This window comes from Phaethon aethereus, assembly GCF_964289735.1.
Source record: "Phaethon aethereus genome assembly, chromosome: 9".
In the NCBI taxonomy this organism is placed as follows: Eukaryota; Metazoa; Chordata; class Aves; order Phaethontiformes; family Phaethontidae; genus Phaethon; species Phaethon aethereus.
The window spans coordinates 3,021,217-3,040,761 of NC_138585.1; the positions used below are offsets into that span (position 1 = coordinate 3,021,217).

Below are 19,545 nucleotides of genomic sequence, written 5' to 3' on the forward strand. Positions count from 1 at the left end.
ACTGCCTGCGTTAGCAAGGTAGAGGGGATGCGTACTGGAGCTGCTCGGTGGTTAGGAGAAGAAAAGAGCTTATAGGGAACCATGGGGTGTGGGGAGAGGAGTTGGGCTGACTCTTTGTGAACAGTCTGTGCCTTTTGCAGTTCGTGTATTACCCACAGGCATGTGCAGGATTCATTTCTGACCATGGAGCTCAAGCACAGCTGGTCCTCAGCAGGCTGGGAGTACAAAGTTTGTGATCTCTTCCCCTCACCCTCCTCACTGCTGATCCCTGATTACTTCAGCAAGGACCAGACCCCAACGTGCATTACAGAAATTGAAAGCTGGTTTTAACTCTGCTGGAAGCTGCCACTGCCTTCTAGGACTAGCTGGGGCCAAGGAGATCAGGACAGCCATGGCACATCTTATCAGAACGAGGGGGATGACGAGGCAACCACTTTTGGGAGAGGCTGTTCGCTTTGGCAGCTCATATCCTAGAAGTGAAACAAACCAGATACTTGTAAGGCTGATGGGTACTTTTGTGAAGCATTCAGTGCTAAAAGAAGTGGGTGTACAAGGGTTTCCTTAGGGGAATCCTCCAGGGGCTGGAAAGCTGACTCAGGGAAAGCTTGGTGCCAGTGCAGCAAAGAGCAGGGACTACCTGTGTGAGTGGACTTTGTTCAGAGTTCCCTACCAGCTTTAAGTGAAAAACACTAATAGTGGCCTGTTCAGCCTGCTACTGTCTAAAGCCATCATTTCGTCATCAATCACTGCTCTGCATGCTCCTGTTTTATTCTCCCTCACTGGATAATTTCCACATGGAGCTTTTTAAGGCAGCTTTTCAAGTGCTTGTGATACCAGCACTTGTGCAATCTTACATGGATACACGGGTTTCTGACACTTCAGTGAAGATCACTACATATATTTCCTTCATTCTATCGAGAGAGGAAAACAAAAAGGGGTTATAAATGCGATTAAAACTACTTTGTGGTTTTGCTGAGTTTGAACACTTGCAGATGCTCTTCCCCCATCCTGACAAGCACGCTACACGTTGCACCGTACAGTAAACAGAGGACAGTTTTCCCGTGAGAAATCATTTCTGAACTGCTTCAAGTAGCTGCTGCTTTGCGTTTTCGAGAGATGGCCTACGTGTCCTGCACTCTTGGTCACAGTAAAAATCCTTTCATTCTGTAAAAACTGAACTTCACTCAATGCTGCTGTAACTGCCTGCAGCCTCCTGGGGCGTGACTCTATGGCTGCTGAAATCAATGGGAGTCTTGTGTTTGGGGCCAGAGCCATTTGCAGTGACACTGGCCCTAGGTGATCCAAAGCTGAGTAGTGGTGTTGAAGGGCTAAGTTTAGCAGATCCAGATTCCTTGCCCCATGGCAAGTCTTTCAGACTGAAATTTCAAACATGAGTGCGTAATTTAGGCAATTAATCATCCATGGTTGTCCATTAGACAAATATCTAATCTTCACATAGGCATACTTTTGCTTTGGAGCGCTTTCCCCAACAAACAGGGAGTAAAATCAGGTCCATTCAGACTTAGGAAAGTGAGGGAAATCATTAATATCCGCTGTTGACTAGGCACAATGCGAGCATCCTCGCACTACTCCCCACCATCACCTTCCTTTTGACCTGCGCTCCCTGGCTGCTCTTTCCGTGATAAGTCTTGTCGTTATCGGAGTATGGCTTCTGTGCCAAATTCATACAACAGCATTTTGACAAATGAGCATCCTGTGGAATCTTAATTGGGAAATGCTGAAGGAATCTCATTGTAACCCGCAAACAGTTCCCGTTCAAGAGATTAAAGGCTGGCTCTTCCACCCCCTCGCTGCGCCTGGCTCCTCTCGTCACGTGAGCTGAAAAATCTAAGAAATTAGTTTCCTTTTTGCCCAGTGTCCCCAGCATCCTGCATCAGCCTCAGCAGCTGTGCATGGACTGTGCAAAACCAAGCTGCTCCTGCCCCTGGGGCATTCACAGGCACCAAACTTCATAGGGCTTTGAGATTTTTGAGCACGCTTCGATCTGTGAATTGGCATAGTTGGGTTGATGCTGGTTTTACAGTGTTCTCTGGTTTGGCCCAGACTGGGACACCTTTCTAGGGAGATTTAAAGAAGTTACCACCTCCAAAGCAAAACCCAAGGAACAGCCAGTACGCCCATGCCTCAGCCATCGAAAGTCAGCTGCCTAACTCTAAGCTGCCTTCGTTGGCAGTGTCACTGAGGCAGCTGAGAAATGCTCTCAGCACCCATCCCACCAACTCAGAGGGCAGTAAGCAGCAGAGGACAAGAGCACGACACATGGCGAGAGCAGGCCCAGTGTCAATATGTGCCCATGGTCTCTGCCGCGTGGCTTTGTCCAAAGAGACCAAGAGCTGACCAGCCCAGGGCCCCGACCGCAGCCTCAGACCTCCGCTGTGTCTCTGTTCCCAGTGAAGCCTCTAGGACTCTCCCATCTCTGGAATCCATCCAGAAGGTGTTTGAGCAGCAGCTGCACCCCGGTATCCATCAGCGCTCACAAGTAAGTTGGCTGGAAGGTGGGATGAGGAGGAGAGAGAGGAGCGTGGGTGGCGGTCAGCACGGCAGGAGGGAAGGGTTCTGGTTGCACAGCAGTGACTGGTGGGATTCAGGTGATCAGGTACCACTTCTGTTCTCTCTAGCCTCTTTCTGGCTGCAGTGCAGAGGGCACACAGTGAGTTACATCCTCACAGTTTCACTTATCCCGTAGTCCCCTCTGCCTGCTCTCCCTTCCTGCCCCAGAGAAAGTGCAGCAAACTCCCTGAGGACTTCCATCTCCCCATCCTCCCTCAGCCTGGAGGCTACGACTGCACATTTCTCCTTCCACAAACTTCACTCCAGGATGTTTCACTGCCAAATCCTTCTTTCCCACAGCCCACTTGAGTCCCATGACCTTCCTCTCCCTACCAGTAGCCCAGAAAACCAAAAGTCTGGGACTTCTGTATGTTAAACCCTGGACCTGGTCATGCAAACCTGTCCCCCAGCAGCAAGCTGACTCCCTCGCATGCCCAGCTGCCTCTAAGCTATGGGCAAGGTTTGCAAATTTGTCCTTCCATGCTCCCATACTTCTGCATGTTCAGCCAAACTCTGTGCTGCTGTGCTGCCCGTTATGGATTAGGGCGGCAGCGGCACAAGGGCTGCTCCTTGCTCTGTGTGCAAGGTGTCCCTGGGGCGAGACCGCTGCGCTTCCAGGCCACGCTCTGTGGGTTTGGTAATTACGCATCTCTCTCTTTTTTTGTTTCTGTGTTATCAGATGCTTGGTGAAGCTAGTCCAGTCAATATTGTATTGAAACTCAATCAGCTGATTGCTTTGCTGTCTTCCATTGAAGAAAAGGTAGAGTTTTAAAGCTATTTTATATTACCTTCTTGTCACCTTTTGCCTCTAGTTATGCTTCTTGTTCATCATCAGTGCAGTCCTCTGCTAGAGTAAGATTTCTTTGCTCTGACTTCATTACTCTCAAGGTAGTGCAGAATAACCAAATGCAATCTGGTGCGCATAAATTCTTTTGCAGGTGAAAACACTGTTGATTGAAGGTCCTGATTCAACACACCGACGCTCCCTTATCCCCCCTGTCACTTTTGAGGTAAATGTACTTCTTTAACAATGCCAATCGCAATGTGGAAGGACAGTAATGTAGATTTATGTCAGTATCTCAGCTCCTGGGAACTTTGCTGTGCTGCCACAGAGATAACAGCTATTCCTGGATGCTTTTTAGCACTGTGCAAATGCTTAAGAGATGTCTAGTGGGATTGGCATAATGACGATATGTGTCCATGAATTCAGGCAAGTGTTGCATTGTAATACACATGACTGAAGTGTAGAAGATTGCTTATGAAAAATCTCTCCGTTTTCCAATAGGTGAAAGCTGACTCCCTAGGAATTTTCTCAAAAATACATCTCAAGGTTGATGTGGAAATGGGAAAACTGATTATCAAGAGATCTAAGGATGGTCCAGAAGACAAGTTTTATACCCACAAGAAAAGTAAGAAGCTTAAGGTCACAAATGCTGGACTAGACTCTCGGTCCCTTAGATGATGGGGAGGGGTTCCCTCTGGTCCCACTGAGGGCAAGGTTTGGCCCAGAGTGCAGATATTTCTGCCAGGTCCTGGGTGTTGTGCAAGGCTCCAGTCAGTCTAGACTGCCTATCCCCAAAGTGGCCTGCAGAGAACAGGGAGTCATTCCTGTGGCAACCAGCTTTCACAGATTGTTTTAGACCTGGCCTCCTGGTCTAAATGAAGACAGTGGTAGCAGGACTGAAAGGGAGCAGGTTTTGATAGAAGATTCCCTGTAGAGCTGGTTGCAACAGACCCATTTTCTACTGAAAAGCAATGTCACTGGAACAAAAACATTTTGCAGGAACATACTGACTTCTGTGATGATTTTTGATGGTAAAAAGCCAACTACTCAGTTTCAGTAAAAATTTTCAGTGAATTTCCCCTTGATTTTTTTTTGTGTGTGTGTATGTGAATCAATATCTCTTCTGATGAACAATGTCAGTTTGGTCTGAAGGCCCAATTCAAACAAAGTCCCCCCCTCCTTTTTTTTTTTTTTTTTTACTGTTGTCTTTCTGGATGGGCAGGTCACTGAGATTGAGCCAAACAGGGTAGGATTTATCAGAGAGTAAATGATGCCCTTGGGCTCTCTCCTGCTGGAAAATCAACCTGTTGCTGGCAGTGATTGAAAAGATTAGTGTTCATGTATGGCTTTCTCCAGCTGGTGTTCGTAATTACTTAGCTGCTATTTTAGATGGGGAGGAATCACCTTTACCACCAAATGAGGTTTTACCTCCTGTTTCACAGATGGGAAAGGAATATATGTAGTCTGGCTGAGGAGACAGAGAGATTGCTTGCAGGAAGCCAAGGCTTCACTTCAGACTGCAGGAACTTGGTATGGACAAGAGCAGAATGAGTTTTGGGAGTCCTCTTTACTTCAGAGTCCAAATCTATTCCTACAGGCAACAGGATTAAGCAACATTAAAATGTAGTTATGCAGGGCAAAGTGAGCCTCAGACATAAAAGACTGTGTAAGTCCTGAGCCTGTGAGTGAGGTCCTGTTAGTTTTGGTGGGATTCTAGTTTCAGTGACTGCAGCTCATGACACTCAGTCTCTGTTTAGTCTTGCAGCTTATCAAGTCCCAGAAGGTCCCTAACAAACTGGTGATTGTGCTGGAAACAGAAAAAGAAAAAACGCAGCGGAAGGAATATGTTTTTTCTGATTCCAAGGTACATACACAATGTTTCCTTCCTGCCAGCCTGGAGCAGGTACCTGGGTGCGAGTGGTACAAGGGGCATTCCTTGGCAGAAAGAGGAACTGGGTTGGCTTGGTGAAAATGAAGTTTCTCCTTTGTCCTGGAAGCATCCAGAAAATCAACAAGTGTACTGTGTAAAGGGAGATGCTGGAGAGGGCAAACATACCTAGCTGCTGTCACTGCGGCAGGAGAACAGAGTGTCAGCAAGCAGTGAGAAGAGGCAAGCAGTCATGTGAGGGTAATTGCAAAAAGGTTCATATAGACAAATGAGAGGGAAGTCTGGGCTTTCTTCTGACCGGCTCAGCACTTGTTAAAGTAATGCACAAGCTAAGTGCCTAAGAAAGTACCCCAGGAAAGCCAGCCTGTTCGAAGGTTTCATGAGAGTGGAGAGCTAATCTGCCCTTCAAGTGTGCTGGGAATTTCCTGGTTCAGCTAGTTTTTCAAGAGGTTGTGTTGGAGGAGTTAAGCATCTCATTAATTGTCTCTGCTCCTCCCTGTCTAGAAGAGAGAAGGGTTCTGCCAACTTCTGCAGCAGATGAAGAATAAACACTCGGAGCAACCAGAGCCTGATATGATCACCATCTTCATTGGGACCTGGAATATGGGTACGGGTTCCCTTCTGACATGGGTGTTCCTTAAGACACTTGCCAAAATGTGTGCTCACCTGCCACGATGAGCTCTAGACACTGTTTGTTCGGTAGCAGATCTGTACACCAGGATTGTCTTCCACGGGGACAGGGGAAGAGCTGATCTCTCGGTTTATTCTTGCATGCGGTTTGACTCTTTTCATGGTTCCAGTCAACGGACCATAAAGTTGGCCCTGATGGGTACTGCAGGATTCCTCCAATGACAGGGAATTGTGGCTGGCAGAGAGCTGGTGCAGCAGTGTTTGCTATCCTCCACCTTGCAGAAAGGGCAGGAACAATTCCAATAACTGCACATCAGCTGCTTCTGAACCTGACTAGGGAGGGTTATTTTTCCCATTTTAGGAGAAAAGCCTGGTTCAGCTGCTGTAGGCTGAGCTATCTGTGCTCAGTCATACTTAATGGGTAAGGTAAAGGCAGTGGCAGGCCAGGAGTACAGCTCCCTACCTCTACGCTTGGCTAGCCTTGGCCTTGGCAAGCTAATGAAAGAGAGGAGGATGGTCAAAGCAGAGTCGCTCCTTCATCAGTGAATCATCTCATGGCTAACATCTTTGTCATCTTAGAATAGCGTGCCCTGGCTGATATGAGACTGATATGGGACAGAGTGAATGTGAAGCCTGGTATTTCTGTCCCCATGGGTTGTCTGTATCCTGGGTTTGACAGAACATACTCTGACTTATTTTGGTGTTTGATTTGTTAATAAAAGGTGCTGCACCTCCCCCAAAGAAGATCACCTCCTGGTTTCTCTCCAAGGGGCAGGGGAAGACCCGTGATGACACTGCTGACTACATTCCTCATGACATCTATGTGATTGGCACCCAGGAGGATCCCCAAGGGGAGAAGGAATGGCTGGAGACCCTGAGACAATCCCTGCAGGAAATCACCAGTATCAGCTTCAAAGTGGTGAGGAGTTATTCCAGCTATTGCACATAACTCAGGCATATGAGGAGAGTACGTGTTGTGCAAATAAAAGAGACAGAGGAATAAGTGACATTTTGCCTACACCTCCTCCACTTCCCTCCCTGTATTGTCATTGCATTTGGATGAGGGAGACTGAACTGAACCTGCTTGTGGACTCCACGAGATCCTCCTCTGGAGCTGTCTAGATGGGCATATTGCTATGGATAGTGACCCCCGCTCTGCCAAAGCAGGGACACTGCCATGAAGCTCCTCTGCCTGCCAGCCTCGGAGCAAGGGGCAGATGCTGAGCAGCCGAGACACGTGGTGGTGATATTTTGACCTTTATAAAGGAGGAGACTGTAAAACTTTTGGAGACAGATGTAGCCCACGTCTCATCCTAGGCTATTGCACTTTCAAAACAGGATGTAACAGCACACAGGCACAATCATAAAAGAAACTGAACCTTAGTAAGACCAGGTTTGGTCATTCCTGAGTTTCAGTGATGTCAAGAAACAAATCTAAGCATATATGGAAGGCCACAGGAGAGCAGGACTTATGACTTGCATGTTGATTGGGAAATTGTTTTGGGTGAGCAAGGCAGTCCAGTGATTCACTAGAAAATAGCACTAGAAAATAGCTAGGTCCTTCCTCCCACCTTTGATTAAAATGACTGAAAGCATATCCTGAGCACAGGAAGAAAACTGGTGTAGGAGAACTACTACAGAAGGAGACAGGAAGGCTGCAGCTCCGGTGCAGGTCCACAGGTATGTGCAGAAATATAACCTCTAACCTCTCCATCCCTGCAGATAGCAATCCATACCCTCTGGAACATCAGGATTGTTGTGCTGGCCAAGCCAGAACATGAGAACCGCATCAGCCACATCTGCACAGACAACGTGAAGACAGGCATCGCAAACACACTGGGTGAGGAACAGACCCGGTCTTGTCCAAAGGATTGAGATCTGTTCAGTCTGTGCCAATACTGTCCTTGAATTGGAACAGCTCTTTCTCCAGAAGGCTCCTTTGACTACATTTATGTGACATTAGTGGTACTAAAGTTATATCCTACTAGCACTGATTATATCTTACCCTGTAAGAGAGGAAATCTATTTGTGTGTATACACATATAGATATATTCCCAGCAAGCACCTTTGACTGGCTATTGGATTGCTTTCTTGGGTTTCACAGGGAAATTGCACTTCTCTCCCTTCAACTAATTTTTTTAGCATCCTTAGAAAATTTGTTACCACAATCTGTGCTGTATGTACTAATTCTTTCTGTGCTGATTAAGTCAACTTACTTCTCTTCTCCACCTTCCACTTCACTTAAGATGCACTAGCTGCTTTACTATCTTTGCTAGACTCAGCCTGAAGGTGATTGATTTCTTGATGTTTTTGGCTTATCTTTTTCTAGGTAATAAAGGAGCTGTGGGGGTGTCATTCATGTTTAATGGAACCTCTTTTGGGTTTGTTAACAGCCATTTGACTTCAGGAAGTGAAAAGAAACACAGGTAAGATACATCCTTCCCTCTCAGAAATGGATGGTGACCCAGGGTGAAGTTCTGTGGGCTGTGTTTGGAAGGAGGGCCCACCAGACAGTCACAAGCATGTTTTCCTGGACATAAAAAACTATTAAATGTCTCCTGGGAGGGCAACCTGTGCTAAAGACGCTACTCACTGTGTCACCATTTAAATGACGGACTTTGGCTCTATCGCCATACCACACGGGTGCAGGTGAAATGGACAGCAAAAGGATTTCAGAGGCAACTGTAAATGTCTCACACAACACTTTTGTGACCTGTCACACAAGCCCAGTACACGAGGAAAACAGTTCCCTTATCTACAGTGTTTTGGAGAGATGTGGGAAGGCTTTTCCCATCCCAGAATGGGATGCTGATGGGGACTTTCTGCCTCCTCACTGTGGGCAGTGCTGCGAGCATGGGGGACTGTGGTGTGCCCTGGTGTGCAGCTGAGAAAGATCCTGCTAGGCAGAGCATGCTCTCAGGAATACCATGAGGGAGGTGTGTAGCACAGAAATACCTCCACGGTGGCTAATACTCTATACCCAGCTGTGAAATGAGTTTCCATCATCTAGGGCAGGTTCTGTGCAGCACAGGACTGGAAGGGCAAAGATCCCGACATCGGTGGGAGACGTGTGCCCATGCTGGGAGGAGCTGGAGCAGTTGGAAGAGTGATTTTCAAAGCAAGGAGGACTTGAAATGAAGAGGTTGGCTTTGCCATCTTTCCCCATCCAGGACCCAGACAACAGATGGTGTGCGATTTCTGCACAGGGTCTTTGCCACTGATGGAGTTAACTTCTGTGGAAGGGTTCCCCAGGGCCTGGAATAGCTGCCAAAATCTAGATAGGTGTTTGCTGCTGAAATCTGAAGGCAACAGTCTTATGCTGGGTTTCTAGGACATGCAGCTCAGAAAAGCACAGCCCCAGGAGGCCACAAAAGTGGCTTTAGGACAGCTTTCCAGCCTTTCAATTCAGGTGGGAACAGTCTGACACCCAAGGTAGAGCAGCCTGGAGCTGCTGTAAATGCCACTGCCCCTTCCTCACGGCAGGCTGTCCTCCTGCCCGCCAGCTCCCCAGGCCACACACGGTCCAAGCTACAGCATGACAGTGGTTACCGGTGGCATGAAGTAGGTTGGCTCAGTGGGAGCACGTTACCTGGGCCTGTCTGCTGAGGTGCAGTGTGAGGCAGGGGTGGCAAGTTCTTGGCCTCTGATCTGCTCTCCTCTAGATGTTGAGCCGGGTAGGTTCCTGCCTGATAAAGCGGAAGTCTCTGCCAGCCCAGGCATTTAGAAATTGCATGGCAGTTTAGTATGTCAGGCAGATGTTTCTTGTCTTGACAGACGCAACCAGAACTACACGAACATCCTGCGCTTCCTGACACTGGGAGATAAGAAACTGAGTCCGTTCAACATCACTCATCGCTTTACTCATCTTTTCTGGCTGGGAGACTTGAACTACCGTGTGGAACAGCCCCCAACGGTTAGGGACTCTGTGTGGATCCCTGGAGAGACAAAATACCGTGTCGCTATAGAAGCGCTATGTCTTTCTAACCTAGGGCAAGATGGCAGAAAGAGGGGAGGCAGAAGGGATCCCCAGGGCAGGAGTCTGGCACCAGTTGAGGGAGAGTAAGGAAATCCCCTTTGCCCTCTCCAAGGATTAACGGGCCCTGGGCACGCCAGGAATGCGGTCTGGCACACTTTGGTGCTCCAGGCAGCATCGCTTCCCCAAACCTCCCAACTCTTCTTCCCACCGTGAGCGAGCATCTGTCCCTGAACAGCTTGATCCAGAGATTGCCTTTCTGCTCCATTTGGTTAGCTTTTAATGGCTCAGAACAGGCCTTCAGAAACAGGCAAGCCGTCGTAAGTACTGGATAGGTTTCAGTAGGCGGGAGGCAACAGCAAGCCTGCTGCTGATGTGCATCTGGTTGCGTGTGTGTGTGCTTGTGTAGGGGATGTGTGGGCATTTTGATGCCTGTTTCGATAGACAAATGCTCAGCCGTGCAGCAAAGACTGGCGCCTTTCAGTGAAGGGAAAGGTGGGGAAGTGACAGGGGGTATGGCTCAGTGAAACAGTTCAGAAGCGCTTGCTGGCTCACTAGTGAAGGGAGTTTTTATAAGAAGGTTTTGCATCATCTGCAGCTCTGCTGTTTCCCTGTTGGCAGGAAGCGGAGAATATTATCCAGAAGATCAGGCAGCAGCAGTATCCGGAGCTGCTGGCTTTTGACCAGCTTCTCATAGAGAGAAAGGACCAAAAGGTGTTTCTGCAGTTCGGTAAGATTCTGAGTTTGTTGGCAGATTCCTCTCCCATTTTCAGCCACTTTCTCTGCCAGACTTGGTGGGGGCAGGGTGTACAGAGCAGCAGCCGTCTTGCCCAGCTGAGGGTTCTCAATGGGCCAAACTCTAACAGAGCTATCTCTCTGTTTTAGAGGAAGAAGAGATTTCTTTTGCTCCAACCTACCGTTTTGAAAGAGGTAGCCGGGAGAAGTATGCTTACACCAAGCAAAAGGCTACAGGGGTAGGTGAAAACTGATTTCCCTTCAGAAGTATATGGCAGAGCAGGGAAAGTAACTCCTGCAGAAGAAAGTGACCTAAACCAATCTGCATTTTCTGCCCTTGTATCATTTTGAAAAGAGTCAATACAAACCAAAAGATTTGACACAAATGTATGGTGCTCGGGCAAGTGAATTTCCTGTTCTTTTGTGAACTGGTCCTTTCCCTTCTTCTTGACATCACTTCTCCTTTGGTTTGCAGATGAAGTACAATTTGCCATCCTGGTGTGATCGAGTGCTCTGGAAATCATACCCCATGGTGCATGTTGTGTGTCAGTCCTATGGTGGGTAGATAACAGATTGTAGATAGCAAAGCAATCAGTCTGAAACGGAAATGATTCAGAGCAGAGTCTGTAGGATCTCCCTGCACTGCCAAGCACTCAGCATAGAGAGACCTGATGTTAAACCAGGCAGAATGGAGCCAAATTTCTCTGCCTGTAACCTTACAAGGTTGGGAATGAATTCTGCTATTCTTTTACATGCAGAATACAACTCATACAGCTGCAGCTGTCCAGCTTTTAGGCCACGCTGTAGGATCACTTTACACCAGTTAGTTCTTGGCAACAACAACCACTTTTCCTGTGCAGTTGCAACCAGCAGCTTCTTACTTGATGGTGCCAGCAGGGCAGACCCTGTGTACACGGTCCAGCCTGCAGAGGCTGGAGCTGCAAACATCTCTCTTCTATCAAATCATATTTCAGAAGGACTGTGTGGTACCCAGAGCCTGTTCCCTTTCTTGCTGAGAAGCATCACAAAAGTGCAGTGCAGGGAAGAGAGGAAGCCCGCAAGACCTGTTTAAAAAAAGACTCGGGTAGCAGCTCCTGAAATTTCATCACCTATATGTAGAACCGAGCATATGATGTTGATGGTTTCCTATGCATGGGATTGAGAAAAGGGCTGTAGAAGTTTCTTGGGGGATAAGGCGGACTGATGTGATCACAGAGCCTCTGATGATGAGGTGTGTGGTCAAATAAGCACCTCTGGAAAGTCTGGCATCTGCTTTTATACGCTGTTCTGCTCAACAGGCTGGGCTTGCTGGAGCTCAGTGTGCGCTTAGGTCAAGTCAAGACCTTGCTCGCTCACTGTTAATCTCGGGCCGTGAGTTGCTCTGTAGCACCGAAGTAGCACCAGTGTATTCTCGTGTGATTTCCTGCCATATTAGAGCTTTAATTAGCTGTGCATGTTGCAGAGGCAACCAGGAAGCCTGCAAGTGCTTTTTGTACTGGGGGAAACCTGCAAGTACTTCTTGTACTGAGTGTCGCTTGCAAAACGATGCGGTAAAGTTGTGTCCGTTAACCAAAGCTTTATGTATTTTGACAAGAGAGTTACATTCCCGTATAGTAACATGAGATTATTTAGGAACACCTTTGACTAGAGACAGTTACCACAGCGACAGTTACGTTTTTTGGAAAATTACCGAATAATATTTCTATTGCAGCGATCTCGCTGGAGCAGGGCAGAAACACAGGGCAGTAACTATCCTCCCTTTCTTGTTTGCAGGCTGCACCACTGACATCATGACAAGTGACCACAGTCCTGTCTTTGCCACCTTTGAAGTGGGAGTCACCTCGCAGTTTGTTTCAAAGAATGGTTAGTCAAACTAGGTGCAAATGTGCTGTCTTCACCTTTGGATACAAAATGCAGTGCTTTGTATATGTTGAAAGAAAAAGCTGATTCTTAAAGAGTCCCCTCAACAATCCCCTCTCTTAATCTCCTACTGAAAATGCCATTATTTTCCCTTGTTCTTTCCTAGACTCCAAGTATACGGATTCCCAAGGGGAGATAGAGTTCCTGCACTGCTATGCTACTCTGAAGACCAAGTCCCAGACCAAGTTCTACATCGAGTTCCACTCTAGCTGCTTAGAAAGTATGGTTTTGCCCATCTTTATTCTTTCTGTCAAAGTTTCCCGCTTGTTTGGATTTGAGAGAGATTTGTTGTAGTTCACAAGTCATCCCATACCGTCAGCAATACAATCCAAACCCCACAGCCATTCAGCTGTAATCCATGCTTAGATGTGTAGCCTTCCACCATTTCTTCCATCTTGTTTGGCAATCTGATCATTCCTTTCTTGAAAAGAAACACGTGTTGTTCTTGCTTATCACACAGAAAATCTCTACTTAGCGAACACTCGATTGATTAAATTTCTAATTGTGCCTGCTACAAATGATCAGGTGCTTTCAAAATAAAGCATCAGCATTATGCTAATAAAAATAATTTAATTACCCTGGCTTGAAAAGAATAAGTCAGAGGATCAGCTTGAAAGGAAAGATAGTGATTTGATTCTGTAAATGGGACCGTGTACCCACCAGTGCTGCAGATTTTACTCCCTGTCCCTGTGCTGCAGGGCTGAGTCTCAGCTGTTTATGTAATGCGAGCCTACGTGCCCTTGCTGTGTTTTTTTTTTTAAGCAATTCCCCATCACAGGACTGCTCCTGTAAGTGGGACAGCATGCCTTCGGTGTATGCTTCATCACATTATCGCATGTCAGAGCGCTGTGTCAAAGACAGTTCCATAAAAGATTATTTTTTGGCTGTATCAAAATTTGCATAAATTTCTATGGAAACAGTGTATTACGAATCTTAAATTAGAATTTCAAAAGTGTGCTATCTTGAGTGGCGTAGGAAGAGCTGTCATGTTCTTATCCTCCAGTCCATGTATGCACTGAGCTTTTCAGTGCCAAGTTTAACTGTAAAATAAAACTATTTAACAATGCTCCAGTAAAATCACTTGTAAGTTTACTGTGTAAACATTCACTCAAAGCTCAGACTTTAAGCTTCTTAATACTTTTAAAACTTGTATCCAAGTGGGAAAATAATTGTAGGCCTTTTGGAGATCTAGCATCTGAAAAGGATTTTTAGCCATGTTCTTGCTGTCTCCTGGTGAACAAGTTTCTCATCCCTTTGCAGGTTTTGTAAAGAGCCAGGAAGGAGAAAATGAGGATGGGAATGAAGGGGAGCTTGTGGTAAAGTTCGTTGATGCTCTTCCAAAGGTAAAATTGGGACTATGATTCCATATCCGTATGGAAGAGAAGCCTTCCACTTGCATCCCATAAGCAACATTACATCTTTTGCTTATATAAACATTACTTTCAGGAACACGGTTGTGGTCTTGTTTACACTTGAAAGGGACTGTAAGAATGCAGGATGGGCTTAAGCTAAACAGAGTATTTTATAAGCAGGAAAGGACTTTCTTGCCAGTATACTTTCATCTGGACCAGGAATCTTGCTGGCCTGATTATGTCACTCAGGAGCGTGCCTTTTTTTCACCTTTTTAGTGAACATAACTATTCTGAGAAGTCTTTTAAGCAGACCCTTTTTTTTTTTTTTTTAGTTTTAGATGGAAGATAAAACAGCTGTGCTGGAGTTTCTTTGCCCTGTGAGACAAAGTTTTGTTTTTTTTTTTCTTGTCATTTTTGAGAAAAGTTGACTAAGTATTTTTTACCTGTCTTAAAAAGACCAGCAATGGCCAGAAGTAGTGTTCTGCGTGTCGATGTCAAAGACAAGTCCTTGAGTTCAGAGCTGTTCTCCATTTCCTGGCATGGTGGGAGCTGGAAGAACTATCAGAGCTCTTGGATTTGGAGCAAATATGCATATCAATACCCTTCTGAATGGTCCAGAAGAACTGCCAGCTTTGGGAAGACTGCCTTACACCAAGAGATTGGGTAAAGACTCTACAATAAGTGATTGTAACAGCAGCCCAACAGATTTTTGGGAACAGACTGTAATCAGAGTCCAGATCACTTTCTCCTACAGAAATTTTCAGTCTGCACTGTAGGAAAAACCTGCAGCTCAGGCCAACATGAGTGTTTGATTTGTAGCATTCTGTCTGCTGTGCTGGGAGACAGAGTGGGGAGACTCTAAAAGTGTGTAGCTGCCTACCACAGACCTCCAAACGTCACCGAAGAGGCTGATCCTGGGGGTGACATGATACCCTCATGGGTTTGTCCTGCTGAGTTTTGCTCCTTTGGGACCGAGGCGCAGGGAGAACTGTGTTTGTGTAGACCATCTATTGTATTGACCCACATTAACTTGTCTTTGCAGCTGACTCCGATTATTTCAGACCCAGAATACCTCCTGGATCAACACATCCTGATCAGCATTAAGTCATCAGACAGTGATGAATCTTATGGTAAGTGCTTAGCTCTAAAGTTCTGGGTGAGTCAAAATCTACTTAGATTTTTCGAAAACACTGAAAGAGTGGGAAAGAACAGAAGCAACTCTTAAAGACTGAACATCTGTGATGCTCTGACTTCTGATTTAGAACACAATACATGCAAAAATACATTGTGGGCAATATTTTATGAGGTAGTGATGATTAGAGGAATATGAACTAGAAGCATCAATCTGCATGAGCTTTACCAGCCCTAAAAGAGCTTAAAAAGAACATGCAGGAATTAAATCAGGAGTCAGTCTGTTTAGATGGGTCTATTCAGAACATACAAATTCTGTTTCATTTGCACTTACTTGGTGCATTTCTCCTGGCTACAGAAAAGTCATTGTCAATGCTGTTTGCTTCCAAATTCTAACCAGCCAGAGACTCCAGTCCTTGTCCACAGGAGGCTCTTTGCTGGAATCCCATTAACTGAAATGGCAGTCACAGGCTCATGTTTTCCTTACCAGTAATGGAAGCTCAGAACCTTGTAGTCACCTGCGGGTGTCTCCAATGCCCAAATCCTTCACATATATGTGGAGTGAAATGAATGCCCCTGATTTCTCAAGAGATATGGCACTCCTTACTGTGATCCAAAGCAGATTCTCTCCAGTAATCTCAGTCCTGTCAGCATAGTGATAGTAAATGACTGACACGAGAAAAAGATTTCTATACTTTTTTCCTCAGTCCCTGGCTCATTGTCTCCTTGTCATCCTCTAGGGGAAGGCTGCATTGCCCTGCGAATAGAAGCAACAGAATCCTTAGTTCCTATCCATACTGTGCTGACACACCATGGTGAGAAAACAGGGGTCTTCCAAGGTGAAATCAAGTTACAAACATCACAAGGAAAACAGAGAGAGAAACTGTATGGTAAGAAATGAGATCATCTCTTCAATGCTCACTCTAGAGTATATCCATCTCAAAAGATTTCTGATAACTGTCAAGGATTTGAAAATTATCCTTTCAGCGCTTTTAGTCCCAAAGAGGCAAGAGCTTTTGATGCTGACTGCAAGGAGTTGCGAGTATCATTTCTTAGGAGTATACCTGTACTCTTTCAGAAAGACACAGCAATTCCCAATATTTGGGTTTTCTTTTTCACCATTCAAGTAAATTCGGCAGACTGAGAGAGCCCCCTGTCTGTCACTGATACTGATCTTATTCCGCGGTGATACCTTATTTCCACTTGCAGTGGCTATGTGACAAGGTGCCGAAGCTCTCCCTTTTCCAGTCAAGCTGGGGAACATCTGCAAAGAGCATGTGAGGCTCTCACGGAGCAGCTCCTCAGCTAAAAGATCACAAACTTTGCTTATTTTCACCTTGCTACCTGTTGTTCCCTTTCAGAGTACAAAAGCAGACTTACGACGTTTACTATTATTGTCAATGGTAAAATGACCTGTATATGACTGTTTGGGGGATCGTGACTTTAGTATTTTAAGACACACACTTCTTCCTGTCAACAAAAAATGATATGTGTTAGTGGGCAGTTGAAAACATAATAGCAACAGCTGTTTTAAACTTTCTCACTGTCATTCAGATAGACAGATGCCTTAATACAAGCAGTAACACAGAAAACTTAAAGAATTAGACTCTGAAGCTGCCAAAACACTCTTTTATGCCTTTTCTTCCCTTCAGATTTTGTCAAGATTGAACGTGATGAAATTGCTGGGCAGAAACCAAAAAACATCAGCAACTCAGAGCCTAGCAAAGACTGGGATCAGACTAACAGGTAAAGGGCAAGTGGGTGAGTCGGTTTACAGAAAACTAGTTGGCTCAATAAACACAAAGCTGGGCTTGCTGTGGGAGCAGTATTAATAGGCATGGTGGGGAATTGTGGCTCTCTGGTCAGGGCTGGTCAATGCTTCTGTGCCCAAAGCTTCAAAAGCTGAGAATGCATTAATCAGACTAGGTTCCTGCATCCCACTTTAAAAGGGCCCTTTTATTTCCAACAGAAAGTCAAAACCTACTCATCTGATGGCCAGAGAGGCAGCAGCCATTGCTCGCTATTGGGGGAGTGCTTCCTCTTCTCCAGACAACCCAGGAAAGGAGGATATGTTACGGTAATCTTGCTGCTTTGCCTCTGCCAGCTTGGGGTGGGAAGCTACGCTCAAACTGCCTATCTTTTCCTTTCCAAGAGTCGTAGGACACTTCTGGGTAAGGCTGTCCTTTCCCTCCAGTGTCACAGGTACATTTCTCTGCAGGCAGCTTCCTGCATTCTGCCTGCGAGTCTGTATGGTTACACCTCAAAAGGCCAAATGTCTCTCCTGTTATTCCAGCAGCATATTCCTATGCTGTGCAAAGCAGTGCTACAATTTGCCTCTTGCTTGGAGCCATCCTGCTGCAGCTGCCAGCCGAACTGCTGGGCTCAGAAACCTGTAAAAGCCCCTGTTTGTGGCTGCAGAAGCCGAGTGCTCTCTGCAGCCTGGAAGTGGAAGCGTCTGCCACAGCCGGGGGAACTCTTCGGGGTTGGCACGCAGCGGCTTCCTCTCCAGTGACCCAGAGGAGGGAGGTGCTAACAGGACTCCCACTTATTCTGTGATTCTCAAGCAACTGTGTCAAAAAAAAAAAAAAAAAAGTTGGTATTGAATCTAAGCAGTCAGTGGGCACTAACTCCTTTGTAGCTGGCAGGGAGACAAAAAAATAAATGTATTTGTGCATGCATCTTCCTAACAACGTTTCTTCTCTTCAGCAGCTCCACTCCCACAGACATCAGCAATCCCAGCTACCTGGGGGTAGGTGCTTTCTCTCAGCAACCCTCTGCAACCAGCCAGCTTAAGCAGATACCTTCACCAGACCAGCCACCTTCTCTCTGGAGCTACGAGCAGCAGCCCAAAGAGACTACCTCCGTAATGGGACAGAGTCCGTCGCCTTCCACATCACCCTCCTTGTCACCGCTATCTCCAAAACCGTCCCTCCAGCCTGCAGTAAACAGAAGCATTTGTAGTCGGAGTCAAGAGTATCTGTGAGTCTTTGAGTTTTGCACTGGGGCTTGGGGCTAGTCCCCTCTCTCCTGTCATTCTGCACAGTCACTATTTCATTATCTGTACAGAGTTCAAGGTGCAGCATATTCTTTCAGTCTTTTATCTCTAGAATTAGAAGAAGATAAGTGAAGGTCACAATTGCAAACATCACATACCCAAAGAAAAATAGTCTTAGTAGTTCCTCAGATTTTTGTGAAAGGAAAGCCAAAAATATATGTGTAAGTTTAATTCTCCACCGAGAGAAGAGGAGGAGAAGACTACAGAGTTGACTGTAGTAGCAAAGAAGAAAAGGGAAGAGTGTGGCATAGATCTTTCCACAGGATGGGAAGGAATGCTGCTTCACATGTCATATGTGATGTACTTTAACTGAATTTCTACTTAACACTACTATACAAATGTCCAGCTTGCTACAGGAGTTAGCATCCATGTGCTGCATCTATCACAAATCTTGATGCAGAATTTCCATCCAGCAATTCAAAATATCCTGTCCCTACTCAATTTAGTAAAGCGATGAGGCTACTCCACCCTCGTGCGTTTATGCAGTGTCCTCGTTCCAGACCTCTTTTTCATAGTGAAAGCTGCTTTCCGAGTCTGGGCTAGAGTTCACTGGCAAACGTGTGTGGTGCTCTGTAAGCCAGAACTTGCAAAGTCAGAGCTGCAAGCACTGCCTCAATCTGTTATGCACCTCACAGTGCATCATCATGCTCTCAGCTTTTTGCTTTTGCATGTACCGATTTCCAGAAAATAACTTGAAGCCAGGAACACAACTCATTTGAAGACACCCAAAGAACATGTGCCAGTCACCCCTGTTCCACTCTGTTCAGTGATACTGTGGCTGATCTTTCCAGTATTGTGGTGGTTCTCCAGATGAAAGCCTTGCCAAATCAGGTCAAGTCACACAAAAAATCATGAAACCTTCCTTGTCCCGTTATACAGCTGTGCCGTCATTCCAGTCTAAGCCTTGATTCAAAGGGCTCAGCTGTGAACGCACAGTGATTGTCTCACCCTACAGTATATAGCTATTACTTATATATTGTGCATTTGGGTGCATTAAGGAGTTTTATCCCTTTCCTAGGAATACCATGTGGCATTGGTAGCAAGAAGAGATTGACCTAGTTGTAAAATGCTCCAGTATGATGTGAGCTCTTACATTAACTGTCCACACAGCTATTTCGATCCTCTCTGCCAGATCTGAAGATTCTTACGAATATTTAAATTCAGATTGGTGTGTGTCGCAGAGCCATCAAAGCACTTGGCACAGTTTGGGTCAGTGGCTTATCTCTGTTTAAAGAGAAGCCAAATATCACTTTGACAAGACTGTACTCCAGCAGGGAGTTTATCCAGTACCATGCATATCTGCTCTCTGTTGTCACGTTAATAATGATTAAACAGAGTAAAAACAATACACAATTCTGTTCTCTCCCCCCCGAGTTTAATTGTTATCCTGTTACTCCTTTGCACAGTCAGTTTAATTTTATCATGCTCATTTCCTATTAATTTTTCCTTTAAATCAGTCAGTCTCTCTTGTCTGCTCTTACAAGTCTCCTTTTTACACTGCTTTGA

General features: G+C 45.9%; 1 protein-coding gene across 1 annotated transcript in view; it reads left to right on the forward strand.

Annotated features, from left to right (window-relative positions):
* Positions 1-18,028, forward strand: part of INPP5D (inositol polyphosphate-5-phosphatase D) — a gene marked incomplete at its 5' end in the record, with an annotated part of 53,568 nt that extends 35,540 nt beyond the window's left edge. Inside the window, 21 exons of the mRNA XM_082003378.1 lie at positions 2,413-2,500; positions 3,251-3,331; positions 3,510-3,581; positions 3,857-3,980; positions 5,113-5,219; positions 5,748-5,850; positions 6,596-6,792; positions 7,596-7,713; positions 8,203-8,299; positions 9,648-9,786; positions 10,468-10,576; positions 10,732-10,820; positions 11,057-11,138; positions 12,355-12,444; positions 12,608-12,721; positions 13,762-13,844; positions 14,896-14,983; positions 15,725-15,874; positions 16,637-16,730; positions 16,954-17,061; positions 17,691-18,028. Coding sequence (XP_081859504.1) covers positions 2,413-2,500; positions 3,251-3,331; positions 3,510-3,581; positions 3,857-3,980; positions 5,113-5,219; positions 5,748-5,850; positions 6,596-6,792; positions 7,596-7,713; positions 8,203-8,299; positions 9,648-9,786; positions 10,468-10,576; positions 10,732-10,820; positions 11,057-11,138; positions 12,355-12,444; positions 12,608-12,721; positions 13,762-13,844; positions 14,896-14,983; positions 15,725-15,874; positions 16,637-16,730; positions 16,954-17,061; positions 17,691-17,967 — 2,410 coding nt within the window. The 3' untranslated portion in view covers positions 17,968-18,028. The remainder of the gene's footprint in view (positions 1-2,412; positions 2,501-3,250; positions 3,332-3,509; positions 3,582-3,856; positions 3,981-5,112; positions 5,220-5,747; positions 5,851-6,595; positions 6,793-7,595; positions 7,714-8,202; positions 8,300-9,647; positions 9,787-10,467; positions 10,577-10,731; positions 10,821-11,056; positions 11,139-12,354; positions 12,445-12,607; positions 12,722-13,761; positions 13,845-14,895; positions 14,984-15,724; positions 15,875-16,636; positions 16,731-16,953; positions 17,062-17,690) is intronic.
* Between the last annotated feature and the right edge of the window lie 1,517 nt (positions 18,029-19,545).